This window comes from Triturus cristatus, chromosome 6 (genome assembly GCF_964204655.1).
Source record: "Triturus cristatus chromosome 6, aTriCri1.1, whole genome shotgun sequence".
Taxonomy (NCBI): Eukaryota; Metazoa; Chordata; class Amphibia; order Caudata; family Salamandridae; genus Triturus; species Triturus cristatus.
In genome coordinates, this window is record NC_140589.1 from 518950157 (window position 1) to 518973505 (window position 23349).

A 23349-nucleotide genomic window follows, 5' to 3' on the forward strand; every position below is an offset into this window, starting at 1 on the left:
TATACCACTATTTTAGTATATGGTTTGAGCGGCCACCAGGGCATATCCATATAAAGTGCAACTTCTGTGTATTCTACTGTAATCTTGTTTGACGATTTGTGCTCCTGTGCTCATAAAGAGACTAGGGGTTACTTTGAGAAATAAATACATATATATTTTGAATATATATCTGTGTGGTGTCCTTTCATTGGTATAAAAGGGGGTTACATTTGGTAAAACAGCTGGCTTAACACGCTTCACGAGTTTAGCCTCAAAGACTGCTTAGCCTACGCTACCACTAGGGCAGCTAGTCCGAAAAGGTTGACTTACAACCACACCATAAGGGTTGCTTGGCATGGTACAAGGTGATCACTTTAACTAGTGAGCATCATATACCAGGCCAACTTCTCACAAGGTCCCTTTGCGATCCCTGGTCCGTTGGCCTGTGGGTCCCTGTGAAGGTAACTTTGACTTTCCCTGGGCTATCATGGTTGCTCCACACATGCCCTGACTCTCCAGCTTGGAGAGTCCCCAGGACCTTGCTGGCCCTCATCGAAGCATCTTTCCTCTGCCCGCGTGGGTTGCAGTTGCCAAGGCTTGTTGATGTTCAATCCGGACACTGACCTCCCAGCACTCAACATCCTTCGTGGGAAAGCTCACCTCCGGACTTTGATCGTCGACGACGTCTTCTGGTCCCCATGGCTGCAGAGTCAAGCTTCACCTCTTCTCACCTGAAACATCCGACATCGGAGGGCATTCGTCAATTGTGCCCCTGGTCACTGTGAAGTGACCCAGACTCTGTCCCCTCTGCTTTCAGGTTCTTCTCATCTCCGATCCAGGCTTGGATCACACCGGACACTTTTCATCTTCCCGGCAGCAGCACTTTTTCGCATCACACCATTGAAAACAACAAAGGTTTCCGACATCACTTGACCCCTATGCACCCGGCTCCTGTGGGATAGGTAACACGGGTATCTCAGTACTCTCAAGGGTGCTGGCCTTAGAACCTTCTATGTTTAAATGGGTTTTCTTAAAGTCCTCTCCGAAGTGTCCTTAATCTTTAAAATTCCAACTGCGACTTTCCCATAGAGTTGTACAGAGCTTGCGCCTGTGTTCACACACTGCACCTGTCCTCCGTGGGTCCCCTGTGTCACTACCTTGGGTGGTTCCTTGGGGTCCCAGCGATTCTACGTTCTCTAGGCACTGTGTCTAGTCAAGTCATGGTTGTTATTCCACTTTCTTAGTAAATGGCTTGGTCTCCCCCTGGAGCCCACTGTGTATTGTGCTATTTACTATCATTCTAGTGATTTAATATTGTGTGCTTCGTTCTCTAATCTCATAAAGAGGTTAGTAGTGAGAGTTTAGTAATAAATACATATATTTGATATATTCCTTGTGTGGTTCTCCTTTCATTTGGTCATTCAGGAGGTTCTAATCTGGTAAAACAAGCTGCTTTACATTCCTTTGAGACTTAGCCTGAAGGTGGCTCTCCATAGCTACCACTAGGATAGCTTTCAATAAAGGTTGTCTTTAACCTAATAATCAATAAGGGTTGTTTGGACTGGTACAAGGTGCTCACTTTAATTAGGGGTCAGCATATACCAGGTCAACTTTTCACACAGATGCCAATCAATCTCCTGAAATCTCTGGGCTTTGTGATCAACATGGTGAAGTCCGAGCTCTGCCTGACACAATCCATACAATTCCTGGGGTTTTTCATAGATTCAGTCAAGGCCCCTCTCAGCCTTCCCTCTCGCAAACTGACCAAGATACAACACGAGCCCAGGAGGACGAAATCCAGGTGCAAGGTATCGTTTCGACAGTTGGCATGGGTAGTGGGTCTCTTCCTCCATTCAGGCCATCTTCCTAAGGTCTCTTCATTATCTAGCGTTACAGCGCCTGAAGATCTCACACCTCCAGTGAGGCCTTACATACTCCCAGTTTGTCCTGCTTTCCCCGGCAGCCCGAGAGGAAATACAGTGGTGGATATCACACATGGAGGCCTGGAATGGTCGGGCGATCTTCGGTTCACAACCCAATCTGGTGATTGACTCAGATGCCAGCGGTTCAGGCTGGGGAGCTTGCTGCGGGAAGTTTACCACAGGAGGAAAGTGGTCCGATACAGAAAAAGCCATGCATATCAACTGTCTGAGTAGAGGGTGGGTACTTTCGCCCTCAAATGTTGGACCAAGGACAAAGTCCAGTGTTCGGCCTCTTGAAGATGGACAATGTGGCGGCAGTCCGCCATGTCAATCGTTTGGGGGGCACAAAGTAAAAGACCCTTTCGGATCTGGCTCGCAACCTTTGGGAGTATTGCCTGGACAACCACATCTCGGTGGAACATCTTCCAGGTCAATCCAACCAAGTGGCAGATTGGCATTTACGACACTGGCGGGACGTTAGTCTATAGAATCTTCATACACAAGTATTTCAAAAGTTCCAGAGCAGGTAGGTTCTTTCTCCATGGATCAGTTTGAGTCTCATCTGGGCTTCCAGCTGCCCCGTTATTGCAGTTCGAGGTGGTCGCCACAGACGCATTCCTCCAATATTTGAGTAAGGAGACAGCTTACGCGTTTCCTCCCTTTGCAATGATAATGTGGGTCTCGGAGCAAGTTCTCAGACAGCGAGCGGACATTGTGGTAATTACCCCTTTCTGGAGGTTGCAAGGTTGGTTGACAGCGATGATGGAACTTTCCTGGGATTTCCCAATCCGCCTATCCCTATTTACGGGTCTTCTCCGGGATATCCAAGACAACCATCGCCCCCTAATAACGGCAGGCTCCCTCTGTCTCATAGCCTGGAAGATTACCGGGAACGAGGGAAAGTCTTGAGGATTTCACCGGAAGCTACCTCGGTGCTACCCAGATCTTGGGCGGATAGCACAAACAAACGATACAGCGCTGCCTAGTCCAGATGACTGGGTCGGTGTCTCCAACACCAGGTTGATCCCTTGGGGCTGGACGTTGCCTACATTTTGAACTTCACAGCACAGCTGGCTTCCGAAGGTTTGGCCTACAGGTCAATAAACACCTTCAGATCGGCAATCATGGTGGGCCACTTGCTGGTAGTGGGTCGCCCGGTGGGAGAACATCTCTTAGTGTGCATACTCTTGAGGGGTATTAGATTATCACTTCCTCCAGTACCCAGATATTCTACCTTGTGGGACGTGAAAAAGGTGTTCAATCTCCTTGGATCTTGGTCCTCTAACAAATATCTGTCCAGAAAACAGTTTTTGGCGAAACTGGCCATGTTATTGTCCTTTATTTCATGCCGGAGAGTTACGGATGTTTGGACACTAGACTTCACAGATAGAGTATTTTCGCCCTGTGGGGTTATTTTTTACATTGCTCGCCGTACAAAGTGCAATTCAGAATTGGTGTCTACCCTGCTTTCCCGGAAGTGTCTAAGCTATGTGTGGTTGAAATTCTTAAGGCCTATGAGAAGATGACAGAGGAACTACATCTTCATGGGGAGCGACAATTGCTGATCGATCTAACTAAACAGCATCAGGCGGTTTCTTCCCTTACAATTGCCACGTGGGTCAGGTGGATAATGCACAAAGCAGGTACTGATGTTTCCAAGTTTGGGGCCCACTCAGCTAAGGAGGCCATGGCATCCAACGCATTTTTTGGGGGAGCTCGACTAGAGTATATTCTCAACAATGTGGACTGTTTATCCGACTCCACTTTTTAAAAGTTCTATTTTAAACCAATCCCCACTCTGGCAACCCTAGTGGGGGGAAAAGCTTTAAACCAGCCTACTCCTCACCTTCGGGTCCTCACATAGAATGAAAAATGTCCTCGCTATCGTAAATGAAAGCTTCAATTCTATTAAGGACATATAGGTGAGGATTAGTCTCCTATAGTCTCTATAATTTGAACATATTCTCTTGCGATTGGTACATAAAGTAAGGAATAAGATAACAGTAGCAGTCAATCATGTTTTCCTCTAGTCCACCAAACAAGATTGAAGTTCTGATGAGCATGCTGTGTTCGCAGGAAAAAAGAGGGAGATAGAGTGTCTGCCCCAGTTGTTATATGGATTCGAGGAGCTGTGATTGATCAGTCCGTTTGACCTTTTCTCCCCAAGGACTCATGGGAAATGTAGTAGTGTTTGATGACGTCACTGTTGTTAAGGCCGCTGTAGCAAATTAAATGAAGAAAGTAAGGCCTTATCCTTGCCTCCGTGTCCTTAATAGAGTTGAAACTTTCCTTTACAATAGCTAGGAAATTATTCATTCCTTAACGATCTTTGCCAGTTTAATTTGCTGTTTTATACAGCACAAACTCAACCCGAATGTATGAGAGCGTTTTGCCTTCAGAGGACATCATTAGCCAGGTCTGATGGCTCAGTGGACTAATGCATCCACAGCAGGGGCCTATGTTCGACCTCATGGTCATAGGTTCAAATCCCAGCGGGTCCACTCAGCCTTTCATTAGGCCTGGGCAAAAATTTCGTTCCGTTCGCGGAAATTGCGATAATTTGACATTTTTGCGTTCCGCGGAGAGCGCGAAAATGTCAAAAATTCCGGTTTCCGCAGCTTGGCGATAATTTGTTTCTTGCTCGCGCTGTAAAATGATACATTCTTGCGCGCGCGCGATCGCCTTACCTGAATCCCTGCGTTCGCCGACAAGTTTTCTTGATCCGGTCGCGTTCTCCATGAGATGTTGTATTGTTTTTAGCCATTTGCGCTGTCTCGCGACAGTTCGCGCCCGCAGTGACGTCATGCGTCGCGCGATCACGTCTTTCTTCTCGCGATCATGCACCGCGAGAACAACTCAAAACAAGATGGCCGCGCCCGCAAGCAACCACATGGGTAAGTTGGCGACCCGCAACCATGCAGAAAATCTCGCGAACATGCCGGAAAAAAACTTCCGCATCTTCGCGATATTTCTGCTTGTTTGCGATAATTTTAAACATTCTCGCGATTATTTGCGAAGGTTAATTCCGCAAATTCCGCCCACCCCTACCTTTCATCCATCTGAGGTCGATAAAATGAGTACCATTCAGTTATTCAGCGCCAAGAGACCCCAAAGGGTTAAATGTGCGCTTTAGAAATACATGTTATGTTATGTTAATGGCGGTCGGTTCTGGTAAGCACGGTGACGCGGAGGGGAGAAGTTGACAGACGAAGGAATAGGGAAAATGAAATATATGAAGAAATCCTATTCTGTTGTCTGTCAAGATCACACCCGCCCGCACCTGCACCGACCGCCGCTGTCATTAGAGGAGCCTGTCAGATGAGCTTCGGGTCGACTTTGTGCCGTTTAAAACAGCAAACAAAAGAAAAGCCTCTAGCCTCTGGTTTATAATTGTTTCATATTGCTCATAACGAGCAGCGCGCTGAGGTACATTTTTTCTAACATTTAACAGGGACAAAAGAGAAGAAACATTCTTTATCTTTATACACATGTGAAATGGGCAGAGGATACAGCCATGTAGTAAATGATAAAAACATTAACTTATTTATACTTCTCAATCTGTCACGATCATGTGATTCTTTGATGTGGTTCTGTGGTGGCAAATGTTTTGTGTGACAAAATTAGAGCCCGTGTTTCCAACATCTGTGTGTCAGGCAACTCGATTGACTGCCAAGAAAAAAGGCTGGTCATTAAGGGGTGCTGGAAATGAACCTTAATGCTTTCCAGGCCTCAACATGTCTCTGAACACCTTTGTGCCCTACCCTAATGACAGGCACTGTGAGATATTCGGCTGCCTTGTATCCTCTGCTCCAGATCATTCAAACCTGCTGCGTTATAAACAGCCACCCACAACACGAACTTGCACACTTACAGGTGACCCACTTCATTGTATAAAACAAAGTATATTTTATATTCTTTACTCTTATTTCCAGTTTTCTTCTTTATGCGGGGGAGAGCATTTCACAGCTCTTTGCCAGTTAAGTTAATGAGCTTAATCGAGTATAGCACGCATATCAAATGTGCTTGGCCACTACATGCTTTATTTCCTTTGCCCTCTGCTGTTTACCTAATCTCCCAGCAATATATTACCACCAGTTAATGCACAATATATTGGCTTTCTCAATAAACAAGTCATAACACTTTTATAGAGTTTCAGCAACTTATATTGCACAACTGCTCACCAAGCTAAATCTTACAACAAATAAAAAATGTATATAAATCACATTACAAGACACATACATTTACATTTTACATTTACATAGGCAAAACCGAATGCATTTACCAATGTTTGTTTTTTACCTGTTCTTTTATTAGTCTTGGCAGGATAGGAGCTTCTAGAGAAAAGCTATTTCGTGAAAGTCTAAGAGTCTCTTGGCTGGTACCTTACTTGTCTTGGGGTCTAGTAATGATGGTGCTTATGTTTTGGATCACTACAGGGCTGTCACTTTCACAGTGCAGGCAAATTTCGTTGTCAGTGACAGTTGTGGTGCATTGCTCCATACAGACTGTAGACTGCTTATATTTTAGGAACAATCGGGAATTTAAATTTGAACTCCGGAACTGAGTAACCATGGATGTCGCCTTTTTCCAAGACATACATTTCTTTTAAGTGAGGGAGAATACTTGACATTGATTTGAGCACTTTTAACCTCTTCTAGAAATGATATCATCATCACCATAAGGTTCCTATCTTTGTTCTGCATGCTAGATATTCACTTATCCATTGTTGGCAGGTGGGGCAATCTGACCTTGGAACTGCTCTAGGCAATTAGGCATCCCTTGAAACACCACATAAAAAATATGCAAACTAAATGGTTGCACAGGCTATATTCCCCCTAGGTGAACATGTGACCAGGAACACCATATCTCCTGGATTGCAGTGAACCGTCACAATAGCAAGCTGTAGGATGAGGCATTGCTGTTGAATAATTGCACACACAACCATTTCTATTAGCAGGTTAGGGAAGAGCTGTTAATAAACTAATGCTCACAACATCACTCGTTTCCTTGCTATTTCGCTGATTTACTTTATTTCACTGCTTAGGAGTGCTGAAAAGATGTGACAAGGTCGGTTATTAGTCCTCCTGGGTGAGTACGCTGTGTATCTTTCTACTCCAGTGACTTTCCTGTGGGGCATGCCTACCAAACTAGTTAAAGAAGTGTAACATTGTACAAAACTCCGGTCAACAAGGTGAGGGAATGTCGATTAGCATTCTTACTCCCCTTAATAATTCCCAGTTTGGAAGTTAGGGATTTTTCTTACAAATTAAAATCATTGAGGTAATTTAGCTTTTCCCACACAATTTTCACACTCAGTATTTTAACTCTTCTCAATATTATATTTTGGGAATCAGGGCTAGTCATGTTACTTCGGAGGTGCCAAACCATATAGAAATCCAGGCTGCCTATAACCTGCCTATAAAATGCCTGTGCTCGTTTTCAATAGTGTTAATGTAGCAGGAAAAACATTTGTTTTAAAAAATGTACATACTTGAGTTTTAAGTGAAGAAAGAATATAGTCCCTTTCTGAGGATGAAATTGTGCGGTGAGTTTCAGGTGTATCGCTCACAAAGAGTACCCACAAAATGAACCATAATATTCCAAACGCTCCTAAAAGGAAAACACACCAGCAATTATACTACTGTAGCAAAATTAACAAACAAAGCGTTATTTCAAAAAGAACTGTATAATAATGCTAAGTCAAAGTGGGGCAAAGAATAGTAAACGTTATCATAATCTTGGAATCAAATCCAATGACTTTCGGAATCTCAAAATATAATACGAGAAATAAAGAATTCAAAAGTGAGTGATGTTGCTATGTAAATTCTTACACTCCGCTTATTGTTAGAATTTTGCACACTGGCATTGTAGAATGTGGCATTGGACCGAAATAAAGACATCTTTAAAAACAAAACAAATTCACAGTTCAATGCAAGGATTATATTACTTACCCTGTAAGCATCTGTTCTGTGCAAGTAGTGATGTTGATTCACATGCTGTGCATAAGTCCGCCATCTAGCGTTGGGCTCGGATGATTACCAGATGTTTTTGTTGGAAGACGTTTCTTCTAGTCACAAGGTTGTGTGACCTCCTGTTGGTGATACAGCACATGGGCATTGACTCCATTGTTAGATTGTTTTGCCACAGGTGAGTGAGAATGGAGTTGGAGTAAGTATTAGAAATGCGATGCCCATGCGAATAATGTGAATTAAAAGTAATTAAACTGTGACCTACACAGGCTTCCGGGGAGGAGGGAAGATGCATCTTAATCTACAGCACTACATGCAAAGAACAGATGCTTACAGGGTAAGTAACATAGGGCCAGATGTACGACTCGCAAATTGCATTAAATTGCAATTTGCGAGTCGCAAACATCAATGTACAACAGTGTTAGAAACAATGTTAGCGATTCCTAATGTGGTCACAAATTGCATGTCTCATGCATATTAACGAGGCACTCGCAATTTGCAACCCCATTAGGAATGGCTGGCTCCCCCAGGTATGGTGGCCTGCTAGGCTCAGCAGACCTCCATATCTGGGACTGCTTTTAAATAAAGCAGTTTTTCTTTAATGCAGCCCGTTTTCCTTAAAGGAAAATGGGATGCATTTAAAAAAAGAAATATGTATAACTATTTTGTTTTATTTTTGAAGGGCAGGTAGTGGTCCCTGGGACCACTGCCTGCCCCTAAAAAATATTTTTCCTTGCATTCACAAAGGGGAAGGGGTCCCCTTGAGACCCCTTCCCATTTGCGAGTGCTTTACCTCCCTTCTGAGAAGGTCTTACATAGGGCTCAGACTCACTATTAGGAAGAGACGCCCTTGGAACGCCCCTTCCAATACTGAGTTGCTAATCCTATTGAGCCAGTCGCAAATCATTTGTGAGTCGCTAAATAGGGTTAGTACATGGCCCATTTGTGTTTTTGCATGAGCAAACGGGTCGCAAACCCGTTCGCGCATGCAAAAAAGGGTCATGCATCTGGCAATAATCTGTTCAAGGCATGTGTGCTGTAAATACACATACTTTGCATAGATTGTAAAGCAGTTCCTCTCTCTAAGCGGTGGCTAGCAGTGGGGGTCGCAGCTGTTTAAAAGAGAGTCCGTAGTACTGCTTGGCTAACATTGGATTGTTGACGTGCTAGTACATCCACACAGTAATTTTTTGTAAAGGTGTGTGGTGTGGACCATGTTGCTGCTTTGCAGATTTTTGCAATGGGAATGTTAACTAAAAATGCCACAGAAGCCCCTATTTTACGAGTTGAGTGAGCTTCATGGGGACAGGAAAAAGTCTTTTAGCTTTAGCATAGCAAATGTGGGTGCATTTTACTATCCATCTTGAAATCCAACTTTTAGAAATAACATTTCCAATGTGAGGAGGTAAAAAAAGCAATGAATTATTGCTGAGACTTTCAGTTTTTGTACTGTCTATATTGAATATGCTACTTACCAGTATGCATCTGTTCTTGGCATGTAGGGCTGCTGACATTCATATCTGTGCATAGATCGCCGCCTAGTGTTGGGTCCGGATGTTTGCACGTTGTTGTCCTGGAAGAGTCTTCGAAGTATCCTTGGATAGGTGACTCCTCCCCTGGACTACAGTGCGCATGGGCATCCTCTCCATCCTCAGATTGTTTTTCGCCATTGTGGCAGTGATGGAGTAGATACAGAAAGTGATGACCATGCTTGCAATAATTCTGAGAGCTGCAGCTGCGACAGGCGCCGGGGAGGAGGGAGGGCGATATGAATGTCAGCAGCCCTACATGCCAAGAACAGATGCATACTGGTAAGTAGCATATTCAGTTCGAGGCATGTGGGCTGCTGAATTCATATCTGTGCATAGAATACATAGCAGTGCCCTCTATTGGCGGCGGCTACCCGTGCCAGCTGCAGCGGTCTGAAAAAGTGTTTTGAGAACAGCCTGTCCTACAGCTGCCTGCTGTTTTGACTGCACATCTACGCAATAGTGTTTTGTAAATGTGTGTGTAGTGGACCATGTGGCTGCTCTGCATATATCATGCAGGGGAATGTTTCCTAGGAAGGCCATGGAAGCCCCCAACTTGCGTGTTGAGTGGGCTCGTGGTGGAATAGTTAATGTGCGTTTTGCCTTTTGATAACAGATTTGAATACACTTAACTATCCATCTGGCTATCCCTGCTTTGGAGATGGCGTTACCTTTGTGGTGTGGGGCAAAGGCAACGAACAGTTGTTTTGTCTTCCTGAAGGGTTTAGTCCTGTCGATGTAGTACATGAGGGCCCTCCGTACATCTAGTGTATGTAATGCCCTCTCTGCAACAGTTTGTGGGTTTTGGAAGAAAACGGGCAGTTCAATAGTCTGGTTCATGTGGAACTGCGATATTACCTTGGGCATGAATTTGGGGTTGGTACGTAGTACGACCCTGTTGGCGTGAACCTGAATAAATGGCTCTTGAACGGTTAGTGCCTGGAGTTCACTAACTCTTCTTAGGGAAGTGATCGCTACCAGGAAGGCTACTTTCCAGGTAAGGAATTGAATCTCGCATGAGTGTAGAGGTTCAAAGGGTGGACCCATCAGGCGTGTGAGGACCAAGTTGAGGTTCCACATTGGAGCCGGTGGGTGACTAGGTGGAATGACTCGTTTGAGTCCTTCCAAGAATGCTTTGATGGCAGGCACTCTGAAGAGAGAGAGGTGCTGCCTGGTTTGCAGATAGGCTGATATTGCGGTCAAATGGACCCGTATAGAGGTGTACGCCAGATTGCATCGGTATAGGTGTAAGAGGTAACATATGATGTTGTGGATGGATGCGTCCAGCGGGTTAATGTCATTATTACCGCAATAAATGACGAACCGTTTCCATTTGGCTGCATAGCAAGCTCTTGTAGTGGGTCTCCTGGCCTCCTTGATGATGTCCATACAGTCAGGTGGCAGATTGAGATAGCCAAACTCTAGGACTTCAGGAGCCAGATCGCCAGGTTCAGCTGTTGCGGATCTGGGTGCTGAACCTCTCCATGGTTCTGCGTCAAATGCGCGGGTTTGATCCGCAGCCTTTGATGCGGTACCACGGAAAGTTCGAGGAAGGTGGTGTACCACGGCTGGCGTGCCCACGTGGGAGCAACTAGGACGAGTGTCAGGGAGTGTTGTCGGAGTTTGCGAGCCACCAGCGGTATCAACGGTGCTGGAGGAAAAGCGTACGCAAATTTGCCGGACCAGTTCATCCATATCGCATTGCCCTGCGACTGCGGGTGTGGGAATCTGGCGGCGAAGCTTTGGCATTTTGCGTTTTCGCTTGTCGCGAATAGGTCTATTTCTGGGTGACCCCACTGCTGGAAGTACGGTTGGAGTACCGATGGGTGTAACTCCCACTCGTGCATCTGGTGGCTGTGTCTGCTGAGCAGATCCGCCATCTGGTTGTCCTTGCCGGGGAGGTGTTCCGCCATGAGGAACATGTTCCTCTGAATGGCCCACTTCCACATGCTCTGAGCCAGATGAGACAACTGTGGAGAGTGTGTCCCTCCCTGCTTCTGTATGTAGTACATTGCGGTCATGTTGTCCGTCCGGATCAACACGACCTTGTTGCACAGATGTACTTTGAAAGCCTTCATGGCCAGGAAGATTGCCATCAGTTCCAGAAGGTTGATGTGCATCTTCTTCTGTTGTGTCGTCCATAGTCCCTGCACTGTGTAGTGGAGTACATGAGCTCCCCATCCCTGGAGAGACGCGTCCGCTGTCAGTACTATTTGTGGAACAGGCTCTTGGAACGGTCGGCCCTTGCAAAGGTTTTGTGGATTCCACCAATGCAGAGAGTTGTATGCCCGACCGCTCACCAACACTAGGTCTTTCAACTGTCCTTGAGCCTGATTCCACTGACGTGCTAGGCACTCCTGAAGTGGGCGCATATGTAATCTCGCGTGCGGGACTATGAAGATGCAGGAGGCCATCATGCCTATCAACTGCATAAACACTCGCGCTGGAAGCGAGTGGTTGGGTCTGAACTTGGAGATCAGCGCTTGTATGCCGTTGATCCTCACTAAATTTGGCTGAGCTGTGGCCGCCAGAGTGTCTATAGTCGCACCTAGGTACTGTTGTACGTGTGCGGGCTGGAGATGAGACTTTGGGTAATTTAGTGAGAATCCCAGACTGTGAAGAAGGTGAATGGTACGGGACACGTGGCTTGCACATTGCTGGGCCGATCTCGCTTGAACGAGCCAGTCGTCTAGGTAGGGGTAGACGTGTATGTGCTGTCTCCGTAAATGTGCCGCCACCGTAGCTAGGCACTTTGTGAAAACCCTGGGCGCTGTTGTCACGCCGAAGGGAAGGACTTTGAACTGATAGTGCTGCCCCTGAACAGTGAACCTGAGGTATTTTTTTGTGTGAGGGGTGGATGGGTATGTGAAAATACGCATCCTTGAGGTCCAGTGATGCTAGGAAGTCTCCCTGCTGGAGAAGCGGAAGGACTTGCTGTAGAGTGAGCATGTGAAAGTGCTCCGAAAGAATGTACTGGTTCAGGGGTCTCAGGTCTAATATAGGCCTGAGCGACCCGTCCTTTTTTGGAATTAAGAAGTAGAGGGAGTAAACCCCCGTGCCCCGCTCGTGGACGGGTACGACCTCGATAGCGCCTTTTAGAAGCATACTTTCTACCTCTTGCTGTAAGAGCGTCAAGTGCTCTGAAGACATAGGACGGTTTCTTGGTGGTATTGTGGGTGGAGTGGAAGTTAACTCCAGACAGTAACCGTATTTTATAATATCTTTGACCCACCTGTCCGTGGTGATGGAGTTCCACGTGGACAGGAACCGTTGTAGCCTTCCCCCGACAGGTGTTATGTGGTCGGGAGGAAGGGAGAGGGCGTCACTGCTTGTTCTTGGGGGAGGACCTGGTGTTGCCGTAGCCACGTCCTCTGCCCTTGGTACTGGAGCCACGATAGCCACCTCGGGTGTTCTTATCGTAGGTGGTCTGCGTATTACCCTTGTTATATGTTTGTTGTGACCCCTGTCCTCTGCCTGCTCCCTTGTTTCCGGGGCGACGAAAGGAGCCGCTCCGAAAGGACTGAGTTTGTAGGGCGCCCATGGACTTTGCAGTGTCCGTGTCCTTTTTTATCTTCTCGAGGGTGGCGTCAACCTCAGGCCCGAACAAAAAGTCGGGGTTGACAGGCTGATTAAGGATATTGTTTTGTACCTCAGGCTTGAATCCTGAGATACGTAGCCAGGCGTGACGTCGTAGGATGACGCTAGTGTTGATGGCCCTGGCAGCCGTGTCAGCAGCGTCTAGTGCACATTTGATGGCAGCATTTGTGAGTAGCTGTCCCTCTCTGATAAGGATTTCTGCACCTTCTTTGTAGGGGTCAGGGAGGTGTTGAAGGAGTTGCTCCATTGTGTCATAGTGCGCCCTATCGTAGCGAGCGAGGAGCGCTTGAGTGTTAGCTATGCGCCATATGCTTGCAGCTTGTGCGGCAACTCGCTTGCCGGAGGTCTCCAGCACCTTGGACTCCTTGTCCGGGGGAGGAGCGTCACCCGTTGTCTGCGAGTGTGCCCTCTTGCGGGCATTCGCCACAACGATGGAGTCGAGTGGTAATTGTCCTCTGATGTAAGTAGGATCCCCAGGTGCTGATCTGTATTTCTTATCGATCCTGGGGTTTATCACTCGTGCCCTGGTGGGTTCCCTGAAAATGTCAGTGGCTGGCTTAAGGACCCCCTTCAACATTGGCAGAGTCTTTACATGTCTTTCTGAGGATGCAAAGGTGTCCATTAGAAAGTCATCTTCGATGATATCAGAGTGAAGCTGTACATCATGGTTGTTCGCCGCCCGTTCAATCAGAGCGTTGAACGCCGCAGTATCCTCTGTGGGTGACGTTTTTGCCCCATATAGTTGTGGGTCCTGTGCATCAAGAGGTGCACTGGGGTCTGCAGGGTCGCCCCAAGTTTGGTCAGGGTCCTGCTGGTCATCAGGGTCCATGTCCACATGGTAGGGGACTTGTTCACCCATGTAGTCCTCCAATGCATCCGTGTCGGAGCGTGTGGGGGAGGCCCGGTGTGGATCCTGGTAGGGTGAATGAAAGGGTTCATACAGGAGAGGTTCTGTGTCCACAGGCAGCTTCCTCTTTAGCGGGATCCTGAAAGGTTCCAATGGCGGTTCCGAAGTTATCCTTCGGTCGTGGAGAATCATCCTGCCAGTGTCGGCGTCGATGACGCGTGACGGTGACGGCTCGACAGGCGTAACCGCAGTTTTGGTGGCCTGTGTCCTGAGTTGAAACGCCTTCGGGATTGTGGATGGAGGCAAGCCGAAGGTAATGCTGGTCGGCACCGACGAAACCGCTGGATCGATCGAACCCGACTGGTCCTGGAGGGCAGCCTTGGTTTTGCAGCCTGGCATTGCGCCAGGCCGTACTCGGGGCGCCTTAGAGGTCGTGGCCCCCGCCAGGGTCGTCGAGGCGGCTGCAGATATCTTCTGCGCCCGTGGTGCATCGAGCCGAGGTGCGGAGATCACCGTCGACGTCTTCGACACGTGAGGTTTCGGTGTCGTCGAGGGGGTGCTGCGAGGCGTAGCAGGCGGGACGGCCCTCGGTGTCGGTGGCGTCGACGCCGGTAACCGAGCAGGTTTTTCGGCGCCGATGGCCTTCTTCCGTTTGTCGACTCCCATGTCGCCCGTCTCGAGTTCGGCACCGAAGTCCCCCTTGGTGCGGTCGGTGCCGACACGGTGCGCCGGCGTCGAAGGTGTTGAAGGCCTCGATCCGACTAGCGCCACTTTCAGTTTCGGTTTCGTAGGAACCTGAGCAGCTTTCGGTTTCGGTTTCGTGGAAGGGAAACCAGCTGGCTTAAGCGGTAATGGCTGCCGCTGAACGTCCGAGGCCGGGCCCGAGGGCGGGGCCGAAGGACTGCGTGATAGGTCTCGGGTAAGGCCCGAAGGCGATCCCTCGACCGGAGCCATAGTCTGTGGCACTGGTGAATTCTCGGTTTGAACAGGTAGGCCTTGTTCATCATCGGAGCTACTCTCTTCGGCCCCTAAGGCCTCCTCGTCGTCTCCTACCTCGGTGTCGTCTTCACCTCTGTGGAAGAGTGACTCGTCGGCCTCGTCCGATCCGGGTTCTTGGTCGGAAACGGGACTGGAGGGTAAGACTTCTACTTCTTCGACGTCGTCCGCGTCGTCGAAGATGTCAGCTGGGGCCGGTGCCGCGTGCTGCGCTTCGAGCCTCGCCGCTCGACGATTCCGCAGAGTCTTCTTTGAACGGAACCGGGCACAGGCCATACATGTCGACTCGTCGTGGTCCGGCGAAAGGCATTTGTTGCACACCGGATGGACGTCGATGTGTGGGTACTTCGCATTACATACCGGACACCTTTTGAATGGCGTCCTCGATTCCATCGTCGAAGTAGTTGATGGACAGGTAAATGCGAACAAAGTCGGTGCTGGAAGTTAGTAAACTAACAGAGAGTATCGAAAACCGATCGATAAACAGTACCGACGCGAACTAAAGGCCTCGACAAAATTTTTTCCTAACTTGAGCTAAGATAGCACATCCGAACCCAATGGCGGAAAAAAACAATCTGAGGATGGAGAGGATGCCCATGCGCACTGTAGTCCAGGGGAGGAGTCACCTATCCAAGGATACTTCGAAGACTCTTCCAGGACAACAACGTGCAAACATCCGGACCCAACACTAGGCGGCGATCTATGCACAGATATGAATTCAGCAGCCCACATGCCTCGAACATTACATTACAGCTCTTTTAACATCCAAAGTATGTAGTGTTCTTTCTGCCACAGAGTCAGGTTGTGGGAAGAAAACAGGTAACTCTATTGACTGATTATTGTGAAAAGGTGAAACTACTTTTAGAAAGGATCCTTGGGGTTCTGAGCACTACTTTGTCTCTATCAATTTGGAATAATGGTTCTTCCAAGGTTAGTGCCTGGAGCTCACTGACACCTCTAAGTGAAGTGACAGCGATTAAAAAGCAACTTTCCAAGACAAATATTGGATTTGGCAAGAATGTAGTGTCTCAAATGGAGGCCCCATGAGCCTTGTTAGTAAAATATTTAAATTCCATGCTGGTGCAGGTGAAAGTCTAGGGGGAATGATTATTTTCAGTCCTTCCATAAATACCATAATAACCGGTAATTTAAACAAAGATAAATGTCTATTATACATGTATGCGGCAATGGCAGCAAGGTGCAAGCATATTGAAGGGTAGGCTAGACCTAAAGTTTGATGGGAGAACTTTGGGGTGAAGTTCCCAATTGTGGGCTTGTTGCTGCATACGGCTGAGGATGTCTGCAACTTGACTGCTTACCCCTGGTGTGTGTTCTGCCAGGAGACGAATGTTGTGATGTATTGCTAAGTGCCATATATTCTGAGCTGAGCATGATATTTGTAGAGAGTTAGTCCCCCCATGTTTTAGTACATAATAGATTGTTGTCATATTGTCTGTCGGACTAGGACAACTTTGTGTAGTAGGTGAAGTAGGAGAGCTTTTAATGCAAGGTTTAAAGCTAGAAGCTCTTGGTAACTGATATGGAAACCCATGTGTTTGGAGTCCCGTACACTGTGAATTGTAAGATTTTGAAAGTGAGCTCCCCAACCCATGTGGGAAGCATCTGCTGGAGATTGACTTGGGAAACTAAGTCTAGAAAGGGCCGCCCGTTGGACAGGTTTTGTGTATTCCATCACTGCAGAGAGGTATGTGTGCGGCTGTCTACCAATACTAGATCGTGAAGTTGACTCAGTGGCTGTATCCATTGATGTGAAAGACATTTTTGTAGCAGTCTCATATATAATCGGGCATGTGGGACTATTGAGATGCAAGATGCCATCATGCCCAAAAGCCGCATGAGTAGCTTGACTATGACTTGGCTCCGAGTTTGAAGGTGTTGGATTAGTGTCACAATGCTTTGTATCCTGTCTGCATTGGAGTATGCTAACCCCAAGTGAGCGCTGACTATGGCTCCTAAATACGGTTATACTGGAGGTGGTTGTAGGTACGATGTTTGCAGATTGATGGTAAACCCTATTTGATAAAGCAGGGTGAGTGTCTGTTGTGTATGCTGTTAGCAAAGATGGGAACTGTGAGGCTTCATAATCCAATTGTCCAAATAAGGAAACACATGAATCCTTGGCTTGCACAGGTGTGCTGCCACTACTACTAGGCATTTTGTGAATACCAAAGGGAAGAACTTTGAATTCATCGTGTTTTCCTTGGAAGACAAACCGTAGGTATTTTTGGTGTGAGGGATGGGTGGGTATATGGAAATGACTGTCCTTTAGGTCTAAAGCAGTCATTAAGTCAAATTGTTTTAATAGTGGTATCCCTTCCTGAAGAGTGACCATGTGGAAGTGTTCTGATAGGATATAGTGAGTGATCTGAGATCGAGAATGGGTCGAAGTGACCCGTCTTTTTTGGGAATGAGGAAGTATAATGAATATACCTCTGTTCCTTGATTTAGTATTTGGACTGGTTCTACAGCTTCTCTGAGCAAGAGAACTGATATCCCCTGTTTGAGGGGAGATTGATTTTGTAGGGATAGTTTGTGTTTGCGAGGTGGAATATTTGGAAGAGTTGTGAGGAGCTCTAGACAACAACCATGTTGGATAATATCCAACACCCATTGGTCTTTTGTGATAGATTTCCATGCTGGTAAAAAAAATCTGAAGACGTCCCCCGACAGGTTTCGAATGGTTGGGAGTAATGGTGAGGAAGTCATTGTTTTTTTTGCAGTCCGGGTATTATTTCCACGACTGCGGCCTTTGAAGTTATTTCCTCTGTATGAGCCCCTGTAAAAGGTTTTAGCAGTGGACGATTGTCCTTGATTTTTATAGGAGTACCCTGTGGTGTCTGTGGAGGCAGACCTAGCACCATGTTTGAAATTGGGCCGACGAAAAAACCCACAGTAGTTAGGGGTTTGTAAGGCCCCCACTGATTTTGCAACATCCGTGTCTTTTCATTTTCTCAAGGGCTGTGTCTCCCTGAGGGCCAAAGAGGTGCTCTTTGTCGAAGGTAAGATTAACAATTGCCTGCTGCACTTCAGGTTTAAATCCGGATACAAAGAGCCAAGCATGTCTACGTAAAAGAAGGCTGGTCTTTATACCTCTAGCTGCATTGTCCGTGGAGTCTAGTACGCATTTTATGGAGTTATTGGTGAATAACTTCCCCTCATTGACAATTTCTTAACCACTTTTCCAGTGTTCTTCTGTGAAACTTTGGAGGAGCCCCTCCATTTCATCCCAAAGAGCCTTGTTGTAACAAGCTAAAAGAGCTGGACTGTTGGCAATACGCCAAAGATTAACAGACTGCAACTATCCTTTTTCCAGTGGTGTCAATACATTTTGACTCCTTTTCTGGGGGAGCTGCGCCCCAGTTGTTTGGGAATTTGCTCTTTTCCGTGCATTAGCCACTACTAGAGAGTCTGGGGTTAATTGTCCTCTAATGCATATATGTTAAGATGGTACAGCTTTATATTTTTGTCACTTTGTGGTGTTATTATTCGTGCATTTACAGGGTCATTAAAAATGTTGACTCCATGACATAGCATTCCCTTAAGTAGTGGTAAGTATTGTGAACCCCCTTTGAGCAGTAGATAATGTTTCGAAAAAGAAGTCATCCTGTATAGGGTCTTTATGTAAGGGCACTTGATGAAATGCTGCAGCTCTGGCTATTAGGTATTGATAGGCAGAAGCATCCTCTAGTGGTGATGAGCGTGTGGGATAACGGTCCGGGTTGGTATCCCCCTGTGGCTCTATATCATAAGCATCACAAAGATGTGTGTCTTCTGGTATGATGTCATCCTCATTTATGATCGGTGAGTGAGGGGACAGTTGTCTGCTTCAGATTCTTGTGATGAATAAGGTGGTGGAGTGGATGCTGGAGGTGATGGTGAATATGGTGAGGTTGATATGGAAATGAGTAAAGGACTAGTAAAAATTTCCTTCTTCTTTTTGAGAGACTGTTCAGAAGTGTCTACACCCTCTTCGAAAGCCAGCTGTCTTTTACAGGATTGTGGCTTTGCAGACTGAAGAACTATCCTTTTAGTTCCAGATTGAATCTGCAAAGTTTTTTGCTCGGCTCGAGCCTTTACTGCATAACACCGAGGATTGGTTCAGGTGGAGTTTTCGGTCTGAAGGTGTTACATTTCAGAGCCGTGGCCCTTGTCTTTCTCAACCAAAGTGGATGTTTGGTGAGGTACAGCAGTATCAGACTTTGACGAGATGGAGGCCCCTGTGTAGGCTGAAATTTCGGTGCCGAGCCCGAGGGAGGGACTTCCAAGTATGTATGTCTGTGTGCGCCATAGCTTTTTTGCAGTGGGAGACCATGAGCAGTTTTTTATCCGGAGCCGATTTTTTGGTCTTTGGATCGGGGGCAGTTGTACTCACGGTCCGATGTTTTTGGGCAGACTCGAGCCTGGACAACTCTTGTTCCATGTCCGAACCAGAATTTGAATCGTGGATGGATAAGGATTCCTCTTGGGCTGCCGATGCTTCCTGTTCTTCCTCCTCCTGTTAATCGAAAATGTCAGGTGACTTGTCTTGTCTGCTAAGCATTTCCTGGCAGGCGCGCAACACCCATTGGGCTCACCGGGCTTCAGCCCCCCCCGTCATGTGTGTCAGCCCGGCTGAGACAGCCTCGCGTCCTGGCATCCGCCTAATTGCAGCCGGACCCGAGTACTTCACAGGTCTTTAAGAGACCATTTACGCGTCAATGAGGCTTTTGTTGTGTTTTCGCCCCTTCTTACAGCCACTCTGCCTATGGCTGGAAGACTTAGCCCCCCCCCCCCCAAATCTTTTTCACCCCCCCCCCCCTCGAAATTTGGCTCTAGTTGCCCGCCTGTTTCCTGGCGACACTAACATCAATTCCAAAGTGTCTTCTTGGAGAGGAATGATTTGCAGGCCTCCCAAGTGTCCTCTCGATGATCAGCGAAGCAGCATAAGTTGTAAACGGAATGTTGCTCGGTGTGAGGGTACTTGGAATGGCAATAAGGACAGAAACTGAACGGAGTGCGTTCTATTAGTAGCGCAGTGTCCATTAAAATGCAGCGAAGTTGAGGAGGCCCAGCTGTATGTGGCCTGTAGGCTGCGGAGTGTAGGAGAGTAGAATCTGCACTTATGTTGCCCCCACTTTTTTTCTGATGTATACACTGGTTTCTGACTATAGTCTGGCTGGGTCCCTGCTAATCAGGGCCCCAGTCTCACTGATCTCTCTAAACAACTTGGTGTGCATATTAGATGCACTAGTGATTCGATACTGTGGTACCTTGTGAGCCCCTAGTATATGGTACCTTAGGTACCTAGGGCATTGGTACTTCACAGGCCTACCAGGGGCTGCAGCATGTATTATGCCACCCCTGGGAAGCATTCACAATCTGACACCACAGGCCTGCTACTGCAGCCTGTGTGAGGTAGTGTTAGCACTCCTCACTGAGGTATAGGTTCCTATATCTCACCATACATACACATATAAACCTATCAGTCACCCCTCTTGCAGGCCCCAACAATCCTGAGGGCAGGGTGCTTGGTTTACTATGTGAGGGGGTGCTTCTGCATGAGCAGGACCCCTCTGCAGCTGGCAGAGTCTATTCTCTGCTGCTGTTTGTGGATGCGATTAAACCATATACTCTTAAGTGCATTATAACCTCGCGGTAAATGCTAACTTTGGAATGACTGCATCAAAACATGTCGTGTTTGGTGTCAAACAACTTGGAATCATACCCCCACACCAGTAACTGGTGTGGGAGTATGATCCCACCCTTCCAGAGGGGACGACATGTACCCACTGTACTAAACGGTAGAAATCTTCTAGAGCCCTGGCATCACAAAATGGATGCCACTGGGCTGCCCTCCTGCTGCTGACCGAAACTCGCAGTGGAGGAAGCCCAACAAAGGGTATCCTGTCACAGGGAGGTGTCACCACCTCCCAGACAGGATTTAGTGTATTGGAGCTGGGTGGGTGCACTCTTAGAGTGCCTTTGAAGTCCTGCACTGGGGAAGCAGTAGGCTCCTCTGTGCATATGCCAGCTCAAACCGGTTCAGGGGCTGCCTGCCCCTGCTCTGGCGCGAAACTGGACAAAGGGAAGTGAGTGTAACCACCCACTGCCCTGACCCTCCTAGGGGAGTGGTCATAGAGCTAGTCCCTCCCCTATCTTCACTATAAGATACCAAGCATTGCCAATGCAATTTAGATTAACCCTGGACGACGCTCTACAAAGAAGAATCTTGGCCCTTCGACGTTCCACTATCTCTGGAAGACTGAAGAATCTCCCTTGGAGTCAAGGAGTGACTCCCCTGCTTGGCAGGCACCAGTAACTTTGATCAACGGTAGAAAACTTCACCGCTCCCGCCAGAGTCCGAAGTCCCTGCGTCCCCTGAAGTGGATTTCCTGACCTCTCGACGGCCATTTTGAGTCCCCAGCGAAGCTGTGGCATCTGGACCCCACGAGTGACGCGGAGCAGCAATACCAGGGAACCGTGCACTGATTTCGAGTGCAAACCCTAAACAACGTTCTACGAACTTGTGCTTTGGACCATCTGTAGTCCAAGTCCCTAGCAGGTCTTAGGTCTGGTACCGAAAATCACCGGCCTACCCCATCCCGAGTGACCGTGGGCTCCTGTGGAACTTTTCCTGCAAAGGCGTCTTCGCGGTTGCTTGCCCGTTGGCAAGTGACTCACCCGAAGACTTTCTCATCGACTTCAAGGGATCTCCTGGTTGCTCCGGGCCTGCCCTCACTTACCCTCGCTGGGTAAGTCCATCAGACCTTGCTGGTCTGCATCATCGTCAATCTTCACTCCACACGAGACTTGCAGTTGCCAAAGCTTGTTGGCTCCAATCCGGTTGCCGACACCGTCATCAGCTGCAGACTTCGTGGGACCCTCCGAATCCAGCTGCTGGTCATCGTCGATCTCTCCTGGACCTCGTGAGCGAAGAGACAAATCACCATCGACGACCTGAAGCGACGCGACATCAGTGGTCATCCATCCTGCTGGCCACCGGTCACTGGCAAGTGACTTTGAACTCTGTCCCCTCAATTTTCAGGTCCTCTTCAACTCCAATCCATCTTCGGATTCCAGCGGACACCTCTCCAGTCGTCACAAGCAGCAAGTCTTCAGTGATCTCCATTGAAAACAGCATCGCGACCCGACACCAAAAGACACCTATGCACCCGGCTTCCGTGGGTGAGGTAACCCGTGCACTCCGGTGCCCAAGTGTGTGTTGGCCGTCGAAATACTTACCCTGTAAGTGGCTTGCTTGTTGACTTCTCGAAGTGCCCTAAAACTTTAAATTACAAACCGCGACTTGTGCCATTGAAACCAATAGGAAACCCGCGGCTGTGTTTAGACACTGCACGCGTCTCCCGTGGGCTGATTACTTACCTGCTAACACTGCAGAAGTGAAGCCCCAGCGATTCCCAAGGCCCTAGGCCTTTTCATTTTGCAAGTCGAGTTTGTTAAACCATTTTCTTAGTATATGGTCTGGTACGCCCCTAGGGCTACAGCCATATTTGTGCTTAATTTATTGAGAAGTGTTGACATTTGAATGTGTATCTGGGTTCTAATCTCATTAAGAGATTAGTAGAGTGTATCTAAGAATAAATACATATATATTTGATATATATACCTGTGTGGTGTCCTTTTAATTTGGTAATTGAAGAGATTATAAGGTAAAACAAGCTGCTTTACATTCCTCAGAGACTTAGCCTGAAGGCTGCTCTCCACAGCTACCACTAGGATAGCTTTCTTTAAAAGGTTGTCTTAAACCTATCTACCATAAGAGTCGAATTGGACTGGTGCAAGGTGGCCACTATAACTAGTGACCAGCATATGCCAGGCCAACTTCTCACATTGGTGGGCAGCGTGTGGGATTCCAGCTTGCCATTGTTTTACCAAAAATCTCTATTTGAATTACTAACTGAAAACCACTAAAGGTACTCAATGTACATATAAAGTCAAGCTAGTATCAATAAGTTCTACTGAACTTAGAACTGTTTGTGAAGGGATAAGCACACCCTTGCTACAGCTCAAGCTAGGTCCAGTAGGCCTCAACTAGTGTAGGTAGTACAACACTGCACAACACTAGTATGTCTCACCAAGGTGGAGCCAGTGGGTCCACCCCATCTCAGTACAAAGATATAGCCTACACTGAACTGAAGGCCTTATGCTTTGAAAGACAACTGAGGGTGGGCAGGAGTCCCTCATCACAACACCTGATAGATCTGTTAGTAGCAGATGACCTGAAACAAGCTCTAGGAGCAAGTGGGTCTGCATCAGGGAGTGGGTCAGCCATAGGCTCTGGGTCTGATGATGAAAATCAAGATGACCTGGAGTCTGTGATTGAAGGGCCAGACCCAGAAGGGTCTGAAAAGAACAGAGGAATTCTCCCTAAGAGAACTGACAAAGTGGGAGAAAGGCCTAGGTCCCTCTCAAGGGACTCTGACCATTCATACCACTCGGGAAGAGAATCTGTTCACCAGAGGAACTCCACCTATCCCAGGGAGTCCTCC

General features: G+C 47.5%; 1 protein-coding gene across 3 annotated transcripts in view; it reads right to left on the bottom strand.

Moving 5' to 3' along the window:
• The window catches only part of SLC17A5 (solute carrier family 17 member 5), a 651091-nt gene that overhangs the window by 397685 nt on the left and 230057 nt on the right, over positions 1-23349 (bottom strand). For all 3 annotated transcript variants that reach the window (XR_014962977.1, XM_085610951.1, XM_085610950.1), the window contains exon 6: positions 7393-7511. Coding sequence is in view for 2 of the 3 variants with exons in the window: in XM_085610951.1 (XP_085467077.1) it covers positions 7393-7511 (119 nt within the window). In the remaining variant the exon portion in view is untranslated. The remainder of the gene's footprint in view (positions 1-7392; positions 7512-23349) is intronic.